At 38.1% G+C, this 20,395-nt stretch overlaps 1 protein-coding gene across 2 annotated transcripts in view; it reads left to right on the top strand.

Moving 5' to 3' along the window:
* The first annotated feature begins 4,596 nt into the window (after positions 1 to 4,596).
* LOC127448824 (signal transducer and activator of transcription 1-alpha/beta-like) overlaps positions 4,597 to 20,395 on the top strand; it is a 42,318-nt gene continuing 26,519 nt past the window's right edge. For both annotated transcript variants that reach the window (XM_051711645.1, XM_051711646.1), the window contains exons 1-9: positions 4,597 to 4,720; positions 16,311 to 16,442; positions 17,109 to 17,256; positions 17,375 to 17,470; positions 17,556 to 17,648; positions 17,737 to 17,821; positions 19,269 to 19,345; positions 19,954 to 20,105; positions 20,204 to 20,362. In XM_051711645.1, coding sequence (XP_051567605.1) covers positions 16,312 to 16,442; positions 17,109 to 17,256; positions 17,375 to 17,470; positions 17,556 to 17,648; positions 17,737 to 17,821; positions 19,269 to 19,345; positions 19,954 to 20,105; positions 20,204 to 20,362 — 941 coding nt within the window. In that variant the 5' untranslated portion in view covers positions 4,597 to 4,720; position 16,311. The remainder of the gene's footprint in view (positions 4,721 to 16,310; positions 16,443 to 17,108; positions 17,257 to 17,374; positions 17,471 to 17,555; positions 17,649 to 17,736; positions 17,822 to 19,268; positions 19,346 to 19,953; positions 20,106 to 20,203; positions 20,363 to 20,395) is intronic.

Below are 20,395 nucleotides of genomic sequence, written 5' to 3'. Positions count from 1 at the left end.
TTGCAGATTCAATACAAGTTAAGTGTATTTAGGAGCACTGGTGGCTCAGTGGTTAAGGCTCTGGGTTACTGACCAAGAAGGTCAGAGGTTCAAGCCCCAGCACCACCAAGATGCCACCATTAGTCCCTTGAGCAAGGCCTTTGACCCTACCTGCTCCAGGGGCACTGTATCATGGCTGACCCTGCACTCTGACCCCAGCTTGGCTGGGATATGTGAAAAAAAAAAGAAATTGCACTGTACATTTATATGCAAAAAATGTATGTATAAAAAATAAAGGCTTCTTCTTCTTTATTACATTATTTTGATGATCAAAAAATTAATTTCAACTTGTCAGAAGCTAAAATCTGAGTTGCAGTCAGGCACTTACAGTGGAAGTGAATGGGGCCAATCCATAAACATTAAAATACTCACTGTTTCAAAAGTATAGCCAAAAGATATAAACAATATGCATGTGAACATGAATGAGGTCAAGGGAACAGGTGGTGGGGTGGTTGGCGAGGAGGAGTTTAGAGACCTCAGTGTCAGTCAGAGGAGAGAACACAGAGACAGAGGAGTTGCATACAGGAGACGGGTGTTTGACAGGGTGAGGTGCTGAGAATGTATTGCTGATGGTTGTAACCTTATTAGTAAAAAATGTTGCGAAGACATCTGCTGTCAGTGATGTGTCAGGCGGTGGAGGGGGAGGACAGAGAAGTGTGTTGAATGTTCTAAACAAGCTGCGAGTGTCTGTGGTGCTGTTGATCTTGTTCTGGTAGTAGGAAGTTTTTGTAGATTTAACGTTATCTGAAAAAGTTGCAAGAAGAGACTGATACTTAACTAGATCTGCTGGATCTTTAGATTTCCGCCATCTCCTCTCAGCTGCCCTGAGGTCAGTCCGATGTTCACGAAGGACGTCAGAGAGCCAGGGGCTGGGTGGTGTAGTACGTGCTGGCCTTGAGAAGAGAGGACAGATTTTGTCTAGACAGGTTGTTAAAGTAGAGCTTAGTGTGTCTGTGGCAGTGTTTACATCAAGGGTGGAAAATACATTTTGTGTGGGAAGAGAGGTAGAGACAGCAGTGGAAAGGCGAGAGGGTGAAAGAGAACGGAGGTTACGGCGAAGTCTGGAGTCTGTTTTAATGTAGATGGGAGAGTCATGTTGAATTGTACAAAGTAGTGATCAGAAACATGTAAAGGAGTAACAAGAATATTTGAGTTGGTACAGTTACGTGTAAAAATGAGGTCCAGCTGATTGCCCGATCTGTGAGATGCTGTGGTGCTTAGTCTTTCCAAGTCAAATGAGGCGAGAAGAGCATTCAGTTCAGTGGCCTGGGGCTTTTCTTGGTGTATGTTGAAATCACCAAGAACCACAAGTGGCTTACCATCCTCCGGGAAGGAGGACAGCAGGACATCCAACTCCTCGAGAAGGTTTGTCAGCTGACCTGGAGGGCGATAGATGATAACAACATGGATTTTTGTGGGTTGCATTGTAGTAATAGCATGGAATTCAAAAGTAGTATTGTTAAATAGAGAAGAGTGTTGTGAAAAAGTCCAGTTGTTATGAATGAGCAAACCTGTTCCCCCACCCCTACCGGTGTGTTGAGGGGTGTGAGAGAAAGAGAAGTTGTAGGAGAGAGCAGCAGGTTTTGCTGTATCCTCTGGACGTATCCATGTTTCTGTCAGTGCCAGGATGCTGAGGGTGGACTGTGTGGCAAAGGCTGGAATGAAGTCAGCTTTGTTCACAGCTGACTGGCAGTTCCAGAGTCCCACTGAGAAAGAGAGCGGAGCTGAAGTGCAAAGTGGCTGTAGGTTGTGTGGGTTGAGTTTTGTCTTGCATCTATATCATGTAAACGGTCTGTAACAGATAACAGGGATGTGCTTAAAGGCATATGTTATTGGTGAAGTAGACATGTTAGTATGTACAAGGAAAATAAGAAAAGAGATAACTAAAAGATACTTAAGTGCTATGGTGAGTGGTGCCTTGTCGGTGCTCTGTGGACTCGCACAGGTAGAATCGCTGGTCTTTACATGAGGAGGGCTTTACACAAGGGCTACCACTTCTGCTGCTGCTTCCACGTCAGCATTCACGTCAAATATGTACATGATGCTAACGAGCCGTACAGTGAAAAAAGCAGGACACGCCTTAATGCTTCTTAGCACAAAGCTAATCACGTGGGCAACCGAAACTACGGGTTGCGCGAGGTGAACAGCGCGGGAACAAACGCAACTTCAGTACACCGCAAATAAATTATGCTACACTTTAGCAATAAATAATGCTCTAAAACAAGTGAAGCACTGTTTATAGACACTAAAAACAATGATGGTTTTACACACACTGGACAAACAACTAAATCTAGCAGTGAATACCCTGGGACAAGTCAAAACAATATAGCACACACACCAACGCATGTTTAAGTGACATGAGTTCAAGCCAGTAAACAAACAGCACACGTCTAGCAATGAATACCACTCTACAAAAAAGTAAAACAATGAAATAAACACACTTACACGCAACTCCTTTCCAGCAAAGGAAACGGGTCGGTTTTGCCAGGAAAATCCAAAGGATGTGATGTTTATGCGCGCTCCTGAGAGCCTTCTACTGAATTCCGTCTGGCTAAGCGGGAACGTGATTGCGGTCGAGCGAAAACTAGAGTGAACATCGGCAGGGCATTTGATTCCTGGAGGGACCTTTGTTCGGTTTTGGGGATCAAAACCGACCCTGAATTGGCGTTCTTCTTATTGGACAGGTAAGCTTACATAACTGCAAAGCATGTGAAATATAGTGCCATAAGGATTGATCTGTGTAATTTTAAACTTGATCTTGCCTGTTAACGCTGATGAATTGCAAGCTACCTTGCTTTGTAACTTTCAAATAATTTCAACGATCTTCTCTTTATACTAAAAGTCAGGTATATGGGATAAATTTAAGCAAATACACTGGTTTCTTGATCGTAGTACAACATATGACATACAAAACATACAATAGTGCAACATAATAGTGCAGTGCAACAGTAAACTGTCTGGTATAGTTCAGTAGTATGTAGCTGTATGTGTGTATCAGTATGCTATGTTAGCTAATAAGTAGTTTTAGTATAGTCTCAAAGTTTGTAGTAAAACAATCATAACTGTGTAATTTTAATTATACTACCTTATCTGTCAGCATGATGCCGGTGGATCACGTTCAGTCTCTTTGTATGTTATGTCATTGTTTTGGCAGATGCTTGCTCGCTCGCGTCCCTATGGAGTGTGTGCACGAGCGCGAGCATGAGCAACAGGTAGATGGCTGCAGTTCACTTCACGGCCACATGTGTCATTAAGAACAAGGATTTATGAATCTTACATACTGCACCTTTAAGGTTTTACTATGCAAAGCAGAAGCCATACATCAACACTGTCCAGAAGCACCACCATTAAACAGCGTTAAACCAAACACAAACACAAAGTGTTATTAGAAGAAATGAAGTTACACAGTGGTAAACACTTGACTGTCCCAAATTTTTGAAGCCTGTTGCAATCATCTGATTTGAAATGGGTTTATATTTAAAAACAACAACAGCAACAACAAAACTACTAAATTCATAAGGTAAAACATCAAATAATGTGTTGTTGTTGTACTTTTAATATAGTACAGGGTGAGCAGATTTATAAATCACTACTCTATTTTTGTAAGCATTTTCCATACCGACCCAAATTTTTGGTAATTGGGGTTGTATATGTTTGGATCATATCATATAGGATAAATCTGGATCATAAAGGATAATGTTCACAGTGACAATTAACAAAATCAATTACATAAACAGGCAATGCATGGGAAAAGCAATAATACTGAAAGCTGAATTTAGTATTCTCATCTCCTACTCTTTCAACTATGCTACAGTATGAGGGACAGACTTTCAGTATTTTAAATGGGCTGTACCCATTTACCCAATTTTTTCCCCAAAAACATTGGGGGGAAGGGGGCGGGGGGAAATCTTTCCAAGACGTTTCGGTTGATAAAAACTGAAAACATGCATGGAACAATAGATGTGATCTAGGACCTTTTAAAATGGATGCCATCTAAATATGTATGTATGAAATAAAAATTAAATATGGCGCTGCTTTGAATAAGGTCTCTATGAATGAACACGCTTCTGATGTATAACATGCACTTGTAAAATCGTAAAGACATTTTGTGTCTCTACATTTATTTTATGTGTTCATATTCTCTGTTATGGTTCAATGTATAATCATATTTTATTTGCATAGCCTGAAATCCTGATTAGTGTGGAGTAGAATATATTGTACCGATTACATTTCTCCCAGATTTATCTCGAAATACTTTCACAGAGAGATTACATGGTGACATTTTACATTTTCGCGGCATCCCTCCATAACGCCACTCTCGCTTCGTCATTTCTTGGAAAACGAGAAGAGAAGTCGTGAGTTTCGTTCTACTGCTCTTCTATCAACACCCCTCTGCTGTGAAGGTAATGATTGACGGGGTCTTCAACCAATCGGGTGAATTAGTGGTTCCATATGCACCAATAAACGAACGCTTGAACGCTCTCAGGCGACGTCACTAAATGGGTGGGGTTAATGGTTTAGTGGGAGGGTAAAAATTGCTTTAGCTGGAAGGGACAGCAGAGGGAGGTTTATTAAATTGCCGTCGGTTTCCTGAGAAAAGCAAGACGTGTGTTTATTTACTAGTCAACCGAGGGTCATATTTTCAGGATCACTTCTCCCAAAGTGCATACGATTGTAGCAGGTAAGTTTGTCAATGATCTTTAAGAGTTTGCGTTTAGATTAGTTGACAGTAACATGAAAATGGCAATGCATCACAATATGCGGTTATTCACGCTAGCGCCATCATTTTTTAATGGAAATGACAACGAGGCCGTGAGGGATAAACTTACAGTCTCTTCAATAGCTCGAACGGTATAAAGCTCCTGTGATTAAGGTCTATACGCCAGTAGTAGTAGTACAGTAATACTAATACATTTTGTCCTCATGATTAGAAAGGTAAAACATTTCTTGAGTCAGTTTTTCCACTGTTTGGCGAGGAGTGGTTATTTTGCAAGTGCGTCCATGTCAATAAGCTCATAAACAAGTCACGAGACGCCATGAGGTAAAGTCATTTTACCTCAGTATTCTTAAGGGGTGTCCTTCTGTGGCTTATTACTTTTGACAAAAGATACCAATGTTGAATAAATTGTAACTTTTATTATTAATGATTATCAGAAATAACGTTGCCTCCGCCAATCAGTATACACCTTTAGGCGTTTTAGAGTTGTGAAACGTGCTAACTTTCATTGTAATATAATGCATACAGTTATACATAGTTTTCAATTTGATGTTAAAATGCAGTTCTGCCTAGTTTGCATATGTGGGTCAAAATAGCTTTTTTAATTTTTCATGTATTTATGTAATTACATATAGCCACATGTGACATGCTATGTTCATTACATACAACATACAGTATGTTTATGTATATATTTAGGTTATGCATAGCCAGGGTTGGGGAGTAACGAAATACATGTAACGGGATTATGTATTTAAAATACAAAATATAAGTAACTGTATTCCACTACAGTTACAATTTAAATCATTGGTATTTAGAATACAATTACATTCAAAAAGTATTTTGATTACTGAAGAGATTACTTTGTATTTTATTATCATTTGTTTCATTTAATATTTAGTCCTTTCTGATGGAAAACATTTATACATATAAATGATGCGATCCAAAGTGCATTTGAACAGAGGTGAAACACTTTCTTATGATGTGTTACATTCATACGAGCAGACAGAGAATTAAATCTGAAGTAAGTTTGGAGGAGAAGAAATAGTAAATAAACCTTGTGTAAATTGTCAGCTTTACGCTAAGCTAAAATGCTATTTCTAGCCATTTTACATGCACATGTTACCAGGCACGATCATATTTTTTTATCAAGAAAATTCACGTTGGATCATAATCAATTTTTTTCTAGTAAGACCTTTGATATTAGGGCAAAAATCATATTCTTGATAATAATTTTTGTATTGTTTTCCTGTAAAAATATCTAAAAATCCTTAAAACAAGATCAATTTGATTGATCTTGTTTTAGAAACAACACTGCATAAGATATTTAGGTTTTTCAGAGAATGTATTTTTAGCATGTATTTTGCCTTTCTGTACTGGCAGAGTTTTTATAGTCAAAACAAGTGTAAAAATCTACCAGTGCTGAAGAAGTAATCCAAAGTATTTAGAATACATTACAGAATACATGCTGTAAAATGTAATTTGTAACGTATTCTGTTAGATTACTCAAGGTCAGTAATCTAACAGAATACGTTACAAATTACATTTTACAGCATGTTTTCTGTAATCTGTAGTGGAATACATTTCAAAAGTAACCCTCCCAACCCTGTGCATAGCATTAGGGGTGTAACGATTCACTCGTTTTCTCGATGCATCGATTAGTAATCCTGCCGATGATGCATCGATCTTGCATATCGTGAGAATCGTGAGTGTTGGTCAATAATCGATTTAGACTGTTAAAAATCAAATTAATCGCAATTCAGCAAATCAGTAAAATATTTTAGAATATATAAATATTAAATTATTTACATGTGCGATTAAAATGAGACATGAGTGGCTTCATTATCTATTCTAGCGCATCCTGGAGCACGTGCCCTCACAGCTCTCCCCTCACAGACGCGCGCAGCAATCTCCATCGCTCTTCACGGGATTGCGCCTGCTCTCCGTTCCATCCGTAACTCTCACTGAAACTTTTTCTGAGCAACTTTACGAAACTTCCGGATGGGCATCTCATTAGCAATGACAGCTCGCAATAGCGCTCTTGTCGCGAGTCAAACGGGCTCAAACCTTTTGATAGAGCTGCCTACTCATTGCGTGGCCACTACAGGGTCTGAAATTAAGGGGAGCTTGAAGCAAAAATGCCATTAAACATCATAGAAATGCTCCCGAAATTCAAAATGTGGGGCAAAAAATGCCCTTGTAATGAATTCTTCTGTTTTTTATTTGTAACCTCTGATATAGTTGAAGTTGATGTAATTTTTAGGGCAAGACATAATACATTCTCAGACTGAAGAATTTGTATTAATAAATTGATTGAATTGACATTTTGACATAAACGGATAAGACACAGTTTGGGTTTTGAATTGTTAGGAAAAAAAACATGCCATCAAAAAGGTTAAAAATTCCCCTTAAAAGTCATTCATTTTTTATTTTATAGCACTTTTCACAGCACACATCGTTTAAAAGCAGCTTTACAGAAGATCTTGCATTAACAGAAAATAAAACTATAATATCTATAGTGTCTTAGAGTCATCATTGTGTAGTTTGATAAAATACGATTGTGAATTGTTTAAAAATAAGTAATTAAATAATATTTGTATTTATAACCCCAGTGAGCAAACCGAAGGCGACTGTGGCAAGGAACGCAAAACTCCATAAGATGTTGGTTAATGGAGAAAAATAACCAGGCTCACTGTGGGGGCCAGTTCCCCTCTGGCTAACATCATGAATATAATGCCAGTATTACTTATGTATAGTGCAAGTCATGGTTTAAAATTATTAAACTAAGTAAGTGTTAAGGGTCAGTGTTTAAACAAAGATTTTGTATGAACTGTAAGATTAATGACTAATGTCTTTGAAGTCCATCTTGGATTGCAGAAGTTCACATAGATGCAGTTGCCCTTGTTAGTTGGCTGATGAAGGGTTTTGTTGGCAATTAATTGATAGACTATGTATTCCATTTCAAGAGTGTAGTCCATCATTAGACCGAGGTGATGTAGGCAGAGATTAGTTAGGTGCATCGCAGTTCAACCTGGCTGGTGATTTCGGTGAGGTCTATCCTAAGTCCAAGGTTCAGGCAATGGCATATGAAGTATCCCATGTCTTATGGTTGGAATTGGCATCAGTTCATCCTCTGAAGTCCATCGTAATAGACTGATGTTTGGCTGGCACTGGCTGCTATTAGTCATCACACAGCGACACGTAGCAGTGGAGTCCAACACGAAGCAGAAATGGAGCTGGATTCAGCCGGTTCTGGTGACCTCAGGATAGGAGTCCCGAGGTTGAGACAGGGAAACAAATAGAATAATATTAGCATAGATGCCATTCAATTTATTGCAGTTATAGATCACGATCAGTGTTTCTGGTTCTGGCAGACCTAACTAAAGCAGCCTAATTGTGAGTTGAAGGATAAATTAGGTGTATGCCTGGCTAAATAGATGAGTCTTTAGTCTAGACTTAAACTGAGTGAGTGTGTCTGCATCTCGAACAGTGTTAGGTAGACTGTTCCATAGTTTAGGAGCCAAATATGAAAAGGATCTACCTCCTTTTGTGGATTTTGATATTCTAGGAACTATTAACAGACCAGAATTTTGTGATTGTAATGAACATGATGGAATATAGCATGGTAGAAGGTCACTTAAGTACTGCGGAGCTAGACCGTTCAAAGCTTTGTACGTAGTTAACAGAATTTTAAAATTAATACGAAATTTAACAGGTAGCCAATGTAATGACGATAAAATGGGGATAATATGATCATATTTCTTGGTTCTAGTCAACACTCTGTCTGCTGCATTTTGAACCAATTGAAGTTTATTTATTGATCTTGCAGGACATCCTCCCAGTAATGCATTACAATAATCTAGTCTTGAGGTCATGAACGCATGAGTTAATTTTTCGGCATCAGCAACAGAAAGCATGTGTTGTAATTTAGTAATCTTTCTTAGGTGGAAGAATGCTGTTCTACAAACATTGGTAATTTGATTTTCAAAGGACAGATTGGTATCAAATATAACACCTAAGTTTTTTGCTGTAGAAGATGATGTAACAGTACATCCATCAAGAGTCAAATTATATTTTAGCGGCTTGTTTTTAGAGGTTTTTGGTCCAATAATTAGTACCTCTTTTTTGTTGGAATTGAGTAGAAGGAAATATCTGGTCATTATCCAATCTTTTATTTCATTTATACACTCTGCTAATTTGGAGAATTGTGAAATCTTATCAGGTTTTGAAGAAATATAAAGTTGGTATCGTCGGCATAACAGTGGAAACTTATTCTATGATTCCTGATAATATCTCCCAGGTGAAGCATATACAAGGAGAAAAGCAGAGGCCCTAAACCTGATCCCTGTGGCACTCCATACATTGTTTGGTTTGTCAATTCCTCATTTACATAGACAAAGTGGTAGTGGTCTGCTAAAAAGGACCTAAACCATGCTAATGCAACTTCACAAATGCCAAAATGATTCTCTAGCCTATTCAAGAGAATGTCGTGATCTATTGTGTCGAATGCAGCACTAAGATCTAAAAGCACTAGAAGTGAAATGCAACCGCGATCAGATGATAAGAGCAAGTAATTTGTAACTCTGATAAGTGCAGTCTCTGTACTGTGATGAGGCCTAAATCCTGACTGAAATTGTTCATATATGTACTATTTCTCTGTAGAAATGAACATATTTGGGAGGATACTGCCTTTTCTAGTATTTTCGACATAAATGGGAGACTTGAAATCGGTCTATAATTAGCCAGTTCTCCAGGATCAAGTTGTGGTTGCTTAATAAGGGGTTTGATAACTGCCATTTTAAAGTTTCTTGAGACATGTCCTAAGGATAGCGAGGAGTTAATAATGTTAAGAAGAGGTTCTGAGATTACAGGGAATACCTCTTTTAAAAGCTTGGTTGGTATTGGATCTAACATGCATGTTGTGGCTTTTGATGTTTCGATAAATTTTGTTAGCTCTTCATGACCTATGACAGCAAAGGATTGAAGCTGCACTTGAGGAAAATTATAAGACACTGTTTTCTGAGGTACTGTGACAGATGATTGTTTAATTCCATTTTTTCAGTTTTATCAGTAAAGAAATTCATGAAGTCATTACTCTTGTGCTGTGATGGAATATCTGGTTCTGTTGAGGCTTTATTCCTAACCAATTTAGCCACAGTACTGAATAAACACCTAGGATTGTTGTGGTTATTTTCTATGAGTTTGCTAAAATATGCTGACCTGGCAGCTTTTAGTGCCTGTCTGTAGCTGCAGACACTATCCTTCCATGCACCGCGAAATACCTCTAAAGTTGTGTTCTTCCACTTGTGCTCCATTTCCCGAGCTGCTCTCTTGAGTCATGAGTGTGATCATTATACCATGGTGCTGGGTTTTTTTCTTTAATTTTCTTTAATCGAAGTGGGGGGCGACACTATCAAGAGTGCTAGAGATGACTCTATTTATATTTTCTGTTATTTCATCAAGTTTTTCTAGGCTTTGGGGTTTACTGAGTGTATGAGATAGATCTGGAAGATTATTAGTGAAGCTATCTTTAGTGGTCGAAAGAATAGTTGTACCTGAATGATAGCGTGGTGTAGATTGAGTAACATTAGCTGATCGCAGCATACAAGAGACGAGGTAATGATCCGAAATGTCATCGCTCTGTGGCAGAATTTCTATAGTATCAACATCAACTCCATATGACAGAATTAAATCTAGCATATGATTATGGGGATGAGTTGGTCCTGTTACATTTTGTCTGACTCCAAGAGAGTTGAGAGTATCGATAAATGCTAATCCCAATGTGTCATTTTCATTATCTATGTAAATGTTGAAATCACCAACAATTAAAGCTCTATCTACAGTAAAACATTTGCAAATTCACCAAGGAAATCAGAGTTTTTTTATTTATACCTTACGGTGTCACATAAAGCATTATTAGTTCAAAAGACTTAAATTTATATCCTGTCCTCTGAGTAGCACCAAAAACTTCACTGTAAATTTGAGCAACATCTCTACCTTGACCCTTCAGACGAGGCTCATGTTTATAACAATAACCTGGGGGAGTAGATTCATTTAAACTAATATATTCATCTGGTTTAAGCCAGGTTTCAGCCAAACAGAGCATATCCAAACTATGATCTGTAATAATTTCATTTACAATTAGTGCTTTGGTAGAAAGAGATCTAATGTTTAGTAGCCCTACCTTCATATGATGTTTATCTTGAATTTTTTGTTTTGTTTTGTTAAAGTTTGACCTTAATCAAATTTTTTCTAAATGATTTAGTGAGAGTTTTGTGTTTGGTAGTTCGGGGAACAGACACAGTCTCTATGTGATATCTAGGTGATACAGTCTCTATGTGTTGTAATTTATGTGACCTGTGTGACTTCTCAAGGCAGCTAGCAGATGTTCGGATTAATCAGTTTGTATGCTTCCTGACCTGGGCCCCAGTTAGTCAAATACTATCATTATTAAGACTATGAGCCAGATACTAGGGAGGAGAGCGGCACCTTCCCTGGAGGGATGGAGTCCATCTCTCTTTAGCAGGTCAGGTCTACCCCAAAAACTCTTCCAATTGTCTATAATTCCTATTCTATTCTCCAGACAGCACTCAGACATCCAGCCATTCAGTGACACTAATCTACTATAAACCTCATCACCACGATGAGCAGGGAGGGGGCCAGAGCATATTACAATGTCTGATACCATTTTTGCAAATTCACACACCTCTTTAACATTATCTCTAGTGATTTCCAACTGGCAAAGCCAGACATTATTAGTGCCGAAATGCATTTAACAATAGTGGCGGGAGTCTCTATTTCCACGTTCCTTACAATAGAATCACCAATAACAAGGGCTCTTTCAACATGATCCTCAGTTGGTGCATCACTGAGTGGGGAGAATCGATTGGAAACCCTAACAGGAATGGGAGAGTGGTGTCGCTTTGCTGAGCGAGTATGCTGCCGAGACGTCACCCAAACGCCCTGCTGCAGGGGCTTTACAGCCGGAACCAAAGTGTGTGTGTTGCTCTCTGTACTGCCCGCATCTGAAACAGTATCTACCGGCTTCTCTTTCTCACTGACCTCCACTAGCATTCGGATGCGTGTCTCTAACTCATTAACCTTCTCCGGTAGCCTGACTAATTCCTTACATTTATCACATGTGAATCCCTCACTGCTGACGGAAGCAGCTATTGTAAACATGTGACATGCAATGCAGGAAGAAATAACATGAGCGGATGCCATGACTTACCGCAATTGATTGTTGTTGTTTGTTGTTGCTGAGGGGTGAGGGTTTAAGATTGATGTGAATCCCTCACGCAATTGCTTGTTATGTTTGTTCTTGATAAGTGGTGCTTTGAGATCGATGCAATAATCCGTGTAACACAGAGGAGAAAAAATGTTGCACACTGTAAAATGCACGCAGTTTAATCACGATAAAAATAGAAAGCAGATGCACATGGAAAATGCACGCAGTTGACTCGCGATAAGAGAATAATGTGGGGGAAAACCCGATGCGCGCTGAAAGATGTTAAGGATTAAAAGCTTAAAACAGATAGATAAGCGATGCTAAAAAAGCTAGCAGGCTACAAATGCAGACTCGAGTTAGGCGCCAGCAGTAACAGGTAAAATAACCACAGATGAAATAGTAGAAAAGTGGAAAAACAAGAAACACGCGGTAAAATGACAAAGGATAAAACGACGAACGTATGAGAATAAGAATAAGCAGGCTAGCAAGCTACAAACACTCGTGCAGCGTGCCGGCAGCAACAGGAACAGGAGGTCCACAACACTGTATTATCTGTAAAATCAAATACAGGGGGCAAATACTGACCATAAATGTAATTTATGTAATTTCTGACACTGGGTCACTACTGAAAATGAAGTGATTTATTTGTGAGGAAACTTAAGCCGTTACTTTATATAAGATAAAATAGTGCCATTTTACTGGTAACATTGTTTACTTGGTGCGCAGAAAACATTTAAATTTAAGTCATCAATATGGTTGCTTTTCTCTTTTCTTTGTTACTTTAATGTTGTATTATTTTGATTAGTTTACTGATTCAGTGTCCCCACGGTCATTGGAAACCTGAAAATATCAGGGAATTTTAAAATTGTGATTTCAAGGCCTGGAAAAGTAATGCAGATAATAATAAAAAACAACTTTTTATAGTGAAATATGGAATACTTTTTTAGCTATGTTCAGCTCTGAAATACTTTTGTAGGGATTCACCGATCCGATACCTGTCGGCTTCGATACTGACATTTTTAAACGGATCGGGTATCGGTCCGACAAGCCCGATCCAAATCCGATACTGTGTGTTAGTCATGTTGTTACTGTCAAGCTCAAAAAAATGACATAAAAGAACCATAATAACACAAATAAAGTAGTTCATATGACTCGTGCAATTTAGTTAAAGCCACTTGAAGATGTGCAATAGCTCTGTGAATCACAAAAGGTGTTTTATAAGTAAATATATAAAATGCACGCACAGTCAGTGAATGGCGCTGCTCTGTTTGCACACACACACTCGTGGCTATTTTTAGCCTTCACCCCGTGCAAAATATTTGAGCGCTACTCACGAACAACATCTCAGATGTAGATACTCAAAAGTTCGGTTCACTTATAATATGAATTTATAATGGCACCGGAGGTGCATTTTACTGGAATTTTAATAAGATGCAAATTAAACTACTGTGAACGTGTCTACAAACAGACACATACAGGACTTCCTGGAGAGTTCAGAATGTTAAAATAAAACCCAGATGATTTTTAAAGTTAATGGTGCACGATTGAGATGTATTACTATATATTACTATTATAATGTATTATCATTTGTTTACAAATTATAATAATATTTAAGTTAAATGGGTTCAAAAATATAACTGTGTGAATGAAAAGTGAGTGGATATCTTACAACTAAATTGAACAAAAAAAGAGATCTAAAGTCCAGATACAAGTTGAAAAATTTTTGCAAAAAAAATAAATGGCTTCTTTTCTACTGATGACTTATACTGGAATTATTGTTTATTTTGCTGCTACATTATCCAGTATACTAGTTAACAGTAAAGTATTTCTTAATAAGCTATACATTTATATTGAAATAATGTGTAGTTAGAGGTTTGTGTTTCTTTACATATTAAAGAGCACACCCAATTAATTCCACACAATAATGTAAAGATATTCTAAACTGATTATGCAAAAAAACAACACCAGTATCGGGATCGGTATCGGCCGATACAGAAATTTCCTATATTTGTTTGTGAGTAGTGCTCAAATATTGTGCACCGGGTGAAGGCTAAAAATAGCCGCAAGTGTGTGAGCAAAAACAGAGCAGCGCCATTCACTGACGCGCTGGAGCTGCGCGTGCATTTTATGTATTTACTTATAAAACACAGCCTTTTGTGATTCACAGAGCTATTGCACGTCTTCAGGTGGCTTTGAATAAAATGCACGAGTCATATAAACTATTTTATTGTGTTTTTATGGTTCTTTTATGTCTTTTTTTTGAGCTTGACAGTAACAAACATGACTAGGGCTGGGACAATTCATCAACGTAATCAACGTAATCGATTACAGAAATACGTCGATTTGCATAACATGCGTCGGTGCGTCGCAGTGGAGTAATTAAAATGGCAGCGCCCGGGTTAAGTATGGATTCCGCCGAAGAACAAGCTGCAGCTAAAAAAAAAAACTCGCCTACGGTCATCTAAAGCGTGGGAGTATTTTAGCCAGAGAACCAACAATATGGTGCTGTGTAAGCTATGCAAATTGGAAATGGCTTATCACAGCAGTACAACCGCCATGAACGAACACTTGAAGCGAAAGCATCCCAGAGTGCTTTGTCAAGATGGCAGCAAGGCAGCACCGTAAGTCCTGTTTACTTTTTGTTCCCACCCAAGCATGACATATTAGTATTACAACACGTTTCTGTTTATAGTAGTCACTTTAAATTTATTTTCTAAATATTTCCTCATCGCCCCCATGTTAAAAGTAATTTCTGCACCGCTGCTAACATAGGGTGACCATACGTCTTCTTTTTCCCGGACATGCCCTCTTTTTCGGACCTTAAAGTGTCCAACCGGGATTTCTAAATTTGCGAAAATGTCAGGGATTCGGCTTTAGTTGCATTATGATGTGCATCTGGTCTAATACTTCATTGTGTGTGCGTGCATATTTGAATTGCTTTAACCCCTCTTTGTAAGTCCCGCCTTCTCGCACACCAATTGGTCAATTATAAGAGGCTTGCAGCAACTATTGGCCAAATTCCTGCCTGTCAATCTCTCCGCGAACGCGCGAAGCACTGTTGTGTTCAGCATCAAACAGTTGCTTGACAGCAGCAGCAGTGGAAACAATGCCCAAACGAAAGTGCAAATTTACAGAAGATTTGCAAAATAATTCCCATGCTTTCGTCCAGGTCGAGATCGATTATCTTATTGCTAATAAAGGTGCAAGTGATTTAGAAGCACACATTAGCTCTGCGAAGCATAAAGGGTCAGCAGACGTTTAAAGTTCATCAGGTAAATTAACGGACTACTTTTTGCGACCAGGTAAAATTATCACATTGCTTAATTTTCCATGGCCATTCAAAATAATAGTAATAGTAAATGAAGGTACACTCATGGCAGCAAATATTTTATTTTAGTACATGGTCATTCAAAAGAATGTTGGAAATGTTTATTAATTTTTTTTTTATAATTTGTTTTATAATTTTCTTTATTTATCACACATTATACATTTGCACATATACAGTGAAATTCTTCTTTTTCACATATCCCAGCTAGGCTGGGGTCAGAGTGCAGGGTCAGCCATATTACAGCGCCCCTGGAGCAGATAGGGTCAAGGGCCCAACAGTGGCATCTTGGCAGTGCTGGGGCTTGAACCCCCGATCTTCTGATCAGTAACCCAGAGCCTTAACCGCTGAGCTACCACTGCCCATATATACTGCCTATATATATATATATATATATATATATTGATGTTATGCTAATAGAGTGTCTTTTTCACTGTATTAAAGTTTGCATTCATTGTAACACTGTTTTTGTTGCAGAATAATGCCCAGCAGTGCACACTTTGTTTCTTGTACATTTGTTTGTGTTTAAGAGAAGATGATTTAATAAAATATTGAAATATTAATGAGACAAGTTTTGTATATTTATTTTGGGTTAATTAATTGTTATATTAATCGAGTAATAATTATAAAAAATCTTTAGAATAATCGGCAAATTAGTTGTTAGATTAATCGACTAATCGGAAAAAGAAGAGTTAGATTAATCGATAAAAAAATAATCGTTAGGTGCAGCCCTAAACATGACTAACACGCAGTATCGGATTTGGATCGGGCTCGTCGGACCGATACCCGATACGTTTAAAAACGTCAGTATCGGAGCCGATACTGATCCAAGTATCGGATTGGTGCATCCCTAGTGTTTACTCTGTTCACCTTGTGTTGCTGTTGCCGCAATGTTTTAGTTCTTTTTTAACCTGTGAAACAAGGTATTTCGAGTGCTCCTGATCATCATTTGTTCATCAAATGAATAGCCTTTCAGCTGACATGTAATATGTTTCAATTTGTAGAATGACACAGTGGGAAAGCTTGCAGCGGCTGGATACAGTGTATCTGCAGAAGGTTTTTGATTTGTACAATGGAGATGAATTCTCTATGGATGTGAGACATTACCTGGCTCATTGGATCGAGGGCCAGGACTGGTGAGTGTTGTACCTGTGTGATAAACCACTAAAACCTGCATTGCCACCTGAACACCAATTGCTTGTACAGTTCTTAATTCTTAAATGTTATAAACAACTATGGATTAACAGATGTTACCAAACATGACATGACCACACCAAGGAATATCTATGGCACCAGTGTTGCCCACACAGCAATACAGCCAAACAAAATAAATAAAAATAGTTGTGTGCTTGCACTTTGAAATTGAATGTCATGAGGTAACAAGTTACTGCAAAATAATTGCAGTAAAAAAACATGTTTGTCTGTTGTGTTGTCTTTGCTGACTGCACTCGAAAACAAACATATTTACCAGGAATTACTTTTATAAGCTAGCACATCATGATTAACAGACTCACAAGTGATTGTTTTGAATCAGTCTGACTGAATGGACCAAATCCGTCAGAGGGGTTAATTAATTAAAATCTGATTTACTGAACTGCAATAATTAAATTTCTGTCAAGTCCGGCTTAAAATGAAGAAATTTTATGTACTTAAGATTCATGAAACTAATGAATTACTGAGTGGTTGTTCATATGACAACATTTAGTTAAAGATACACAAAAGCAGTTTTGTAATAAATTGTATAGCTCTGTAAGAAACACTGGGCACACTGTTTAATGTGATGTTTGTTGTTTATTTTGTAGGGAGCGTGCCTCTCGGGACTCTTCCCAAGCAGTGCTTCTGTTTCAGGTGCTTTTGGAGAATCTGGACAACCAGTTCAGTCGTTTTGCGCAAGAGAAAGAGTCTTTCTTACTGCAGCGTAATTTCCGACGTTACAAACAAAACTTTCAGGTCAGTTGATTTCTGTCCCCTGCACCCCTTTTTTTCTTTTGACCATAGGAAAAAAATAAATTGCAAAGTAAAATAAATGACACCTGTCTCATAATGGGTCATGTTTACTGGTTCCCAGAAGTATCAAGAGGAGCCCTATACTCTAGCTGCTATTATCCACTGGTTCCTAGTAAAGGAGAAAGAAATCCTGAATGAAGCAGAGCTTGCACAACAAGTCAGTAACTTAAAGCTTCTCAATTATCACTTGTCATTGTCATTATCATCCACATCGTCTAAATTGGTCTTTCTCATTGGCTTAGGTGAAGATGTTGCAGGTTCAACCAGTTGCACTGGAGTTGGAAAGCCAGAGACACTTAGAAAAGATTTTAAAAGCTCTCAAGACCAAAGTAGAGGTGTGTTTTTGGTGTGTATACATATACTAAATGTGCGTGTGCGCAAGTATGTTTTCTCAAGATAATGTTTTGGTTCTCATTGTGGCAGGTGATGGAACACAACATAAGGTGTTTGGAGGAACACCAGGATGAGTTTGACTTCAAATATCAGACACACCAAATGGACAGTGGAGGTATTGTATTACACTCTCCTTTTTTGTCCTTTATTTGTCTCTCTGGTTCTCTATGGCTACATTCACAATGCAGCTGAATGTGGCCCAAAGCTAATTTTTTCACATTGTGACACAGATCACAGGGTACCCGCGAGTCCTTAAAATGTCTTGATGTCTTAAATTAACTTTTTAATATTTAAGGCCTTAAAAGGTCTTAAATATCTTTAATAAAATACAAGAAGTCTTAAATATCGTTTTGGAGGTCTTATATTTTGGGGCGTGAATAGAGGAGATGCTTAAAACTGCAAACAAGCTGTTAGAGCTGTACAGGATGCGCTTTGGTGGATTATGAGGTGAAGTCATCAAACACCAAACCAGCAAAAAAGCCTGTTGTTGTTGCAAATTTACTGAATTTAAGATGTTACAGATCAATATACAGAGTTTCCGTGGGTCTTAAAAGTCTTAATTTGCCCATCTGCAAATTAAGGTCTTAAATCGGAGCGACAAGTCTTTAATTTATAAGGTCATGGCATTAAATGTTGCATGAGGGATTGTTTTCTCGTTGTGTTAAGTCATTTTATGGTGAAGAGTAGGCCTAATTTCTCTGCCACATGGCTTTGGCTAGATTGCGAAATATTAATTGATCAGTGTACAGTAGGTGGCGGTATGTGCTGCTTCATCTGTCAGTAAGTGACACAGCAGTGTAGTAGAGCAATATAGCCGATACAATGAGTCTGACCAGAATGTAAAAGTTATTTCCACATTCTGGTGGTTGGGAGGTATTCAAGGCTTAAGATATAGCACTTTTTGTAAAATATGTTAAAAAGTAATGGAGATCTATGGAAAGTTGCATTTTAACTTTGAATGTTGCTATAAATATGACTCTTCATGTGCTCCCTTGACATTTACATTTAGAGAACATATTGCTGTATTGTGTTCCCTTCAATTTATTCCTTAAATTTCCTTTAGTTGGTCTTAAAAAGTCTTAAATTGACTTTATTTAAAATTACTTCATCCATCTGGTCTTCCATCACATGCTGATATTTTATTAGATAGTCAGAAGTGTCCTATTCGTGTTAAAAATAAATAAATAACTGCTAAAAACAAATGTAATTTTGTTAATTCAATATACATATTAAAATAATGAACATGTTTGGGTTTGTTATACGCATACGTGTCCGTTAACAAATGTCGGCTGTTCAGACCAGTGTCTGATTTGGGCTAAATTTAAAATATTGTGTGAGCAATAGTAAATTAAATGAATAAATAAATAAAATCAGATTTGATCAGAAAATCAGATTTGGGCCACATTCAGCTGTAGTGTGAACGTAGCCTTTCTTTACTGTCTCTTCCTGGCTGAAATCACATTTCTGTTGGAAGAACAGGTGAAGTGGCAGGGGATACATCAGATTTTGTCCACTGGTAACTGATGTCAGAACTTTGTGTGTTTGTGTCCATTTGTGTTTAGCTTGCACAGAAGAAGAGAAAAAGAAGCAGACAGAAGGGCTTCAGAAGATGCTTAACGCACTTGATAAGTCTAGAAAGGTAGGCACATGGGTTTGTTCTGTTCTGTAAGTGCGAAAATTATTTATGAATGTGTTGTGGGTGGTGTGCTTATGGCTTCAGGCTGGCAACTGGAAGGTTGCTGACTCAGTCACCACAAGGAGCAAGCCATGAACCATTATTATTGTGTTCTTGTCAACATGAAATGCTGTTCGCAACCTATTTTACTTTAATAATCTGGCACATTTCCAAGTGAAACTGGATATTCGGCAAAGGAAAAACATTTAGGATGGGACTTGATTTTTATTCATCAGTACCTGAGTGGATTGTGAAAAGTGGGCTTTATACTATATACCTCAGTGGTGTTGGGTGGTAGGAGAGGAGGGGTTGAAAAGTAAGCATTTGTAATGCCATCCAAATAGGCATGTTGATTCAGAGGCATAAGTTGTAACTGATAAAATATTACAAAAACATTTGGAACAGCGTGCACTGATGAACTATGCACAAAAAGTGACTCATGTCATGCACATGAACAATTCTACAAGCACGAATCGTGTGTTGATAAATAAAACATTTGTACTGATGTTTCCAGTGTTTTCATTACTTAGTTATGTCTTTGCCCTGTGCCTGCACTTGTATCCTTGTCTCAGACCTTCCTGTCTGACATGTCGATTGTGTTGGACTCTGCTGATTCTTTGCGCTCAGTACTCGTTGATGAGGAACTGGTGGACTGGAAGCGGAGACAACAGAAGTCCTGCATTGGTGCTCCAGATGATACAAGTCTGGAACAATTAGAGAAATGGTATCCACAAGACAAGAATTTATTTTAAGTAGTGGTCAATTTAAACCCCATTTGGACCTGTTTCTAAACTTCGTCTGTCTTTTAATGACCTTCGACAGGTTTACTCAGATGGTGGACTCTGTTTTCCAGCTGCGGAAGTTTTTACAAAAGCTTGATGAGCTGGTGGGGAAGATGAGCTACAATAATGACCCCATTCCAGTGCAAAAGCCCCTCTTAAATAACAGAGTGGACACTCTACTGACCTACCTGCTGAAGAGGTACACTGAATATTCACTACTATAACTTTCTAC

Source organism: Myxocyprinus asiaticus, chromosome 12 (genome assembly GCF_019703515.2).
Source record: "Myxocyprinus asiaticus isolate MX2 ecotype Aquarium Trade chromosome 12, UBuf_Myxa_2, whole genome shotgun sequence".
In the NCBI taxonomy this organism is placed as follows: domain Eukaryota; kingdom Metazoa; phylum Chordata; class Actinopteri; order Cypriniformes; family Catostomidae; genus Myxocyprinus; species Myxocyprinus asiaticus.
Note: the sequence above shows the minus strand (reverse complement) of the source record. Positions and strands in the feature narration are given on the sequence as shown.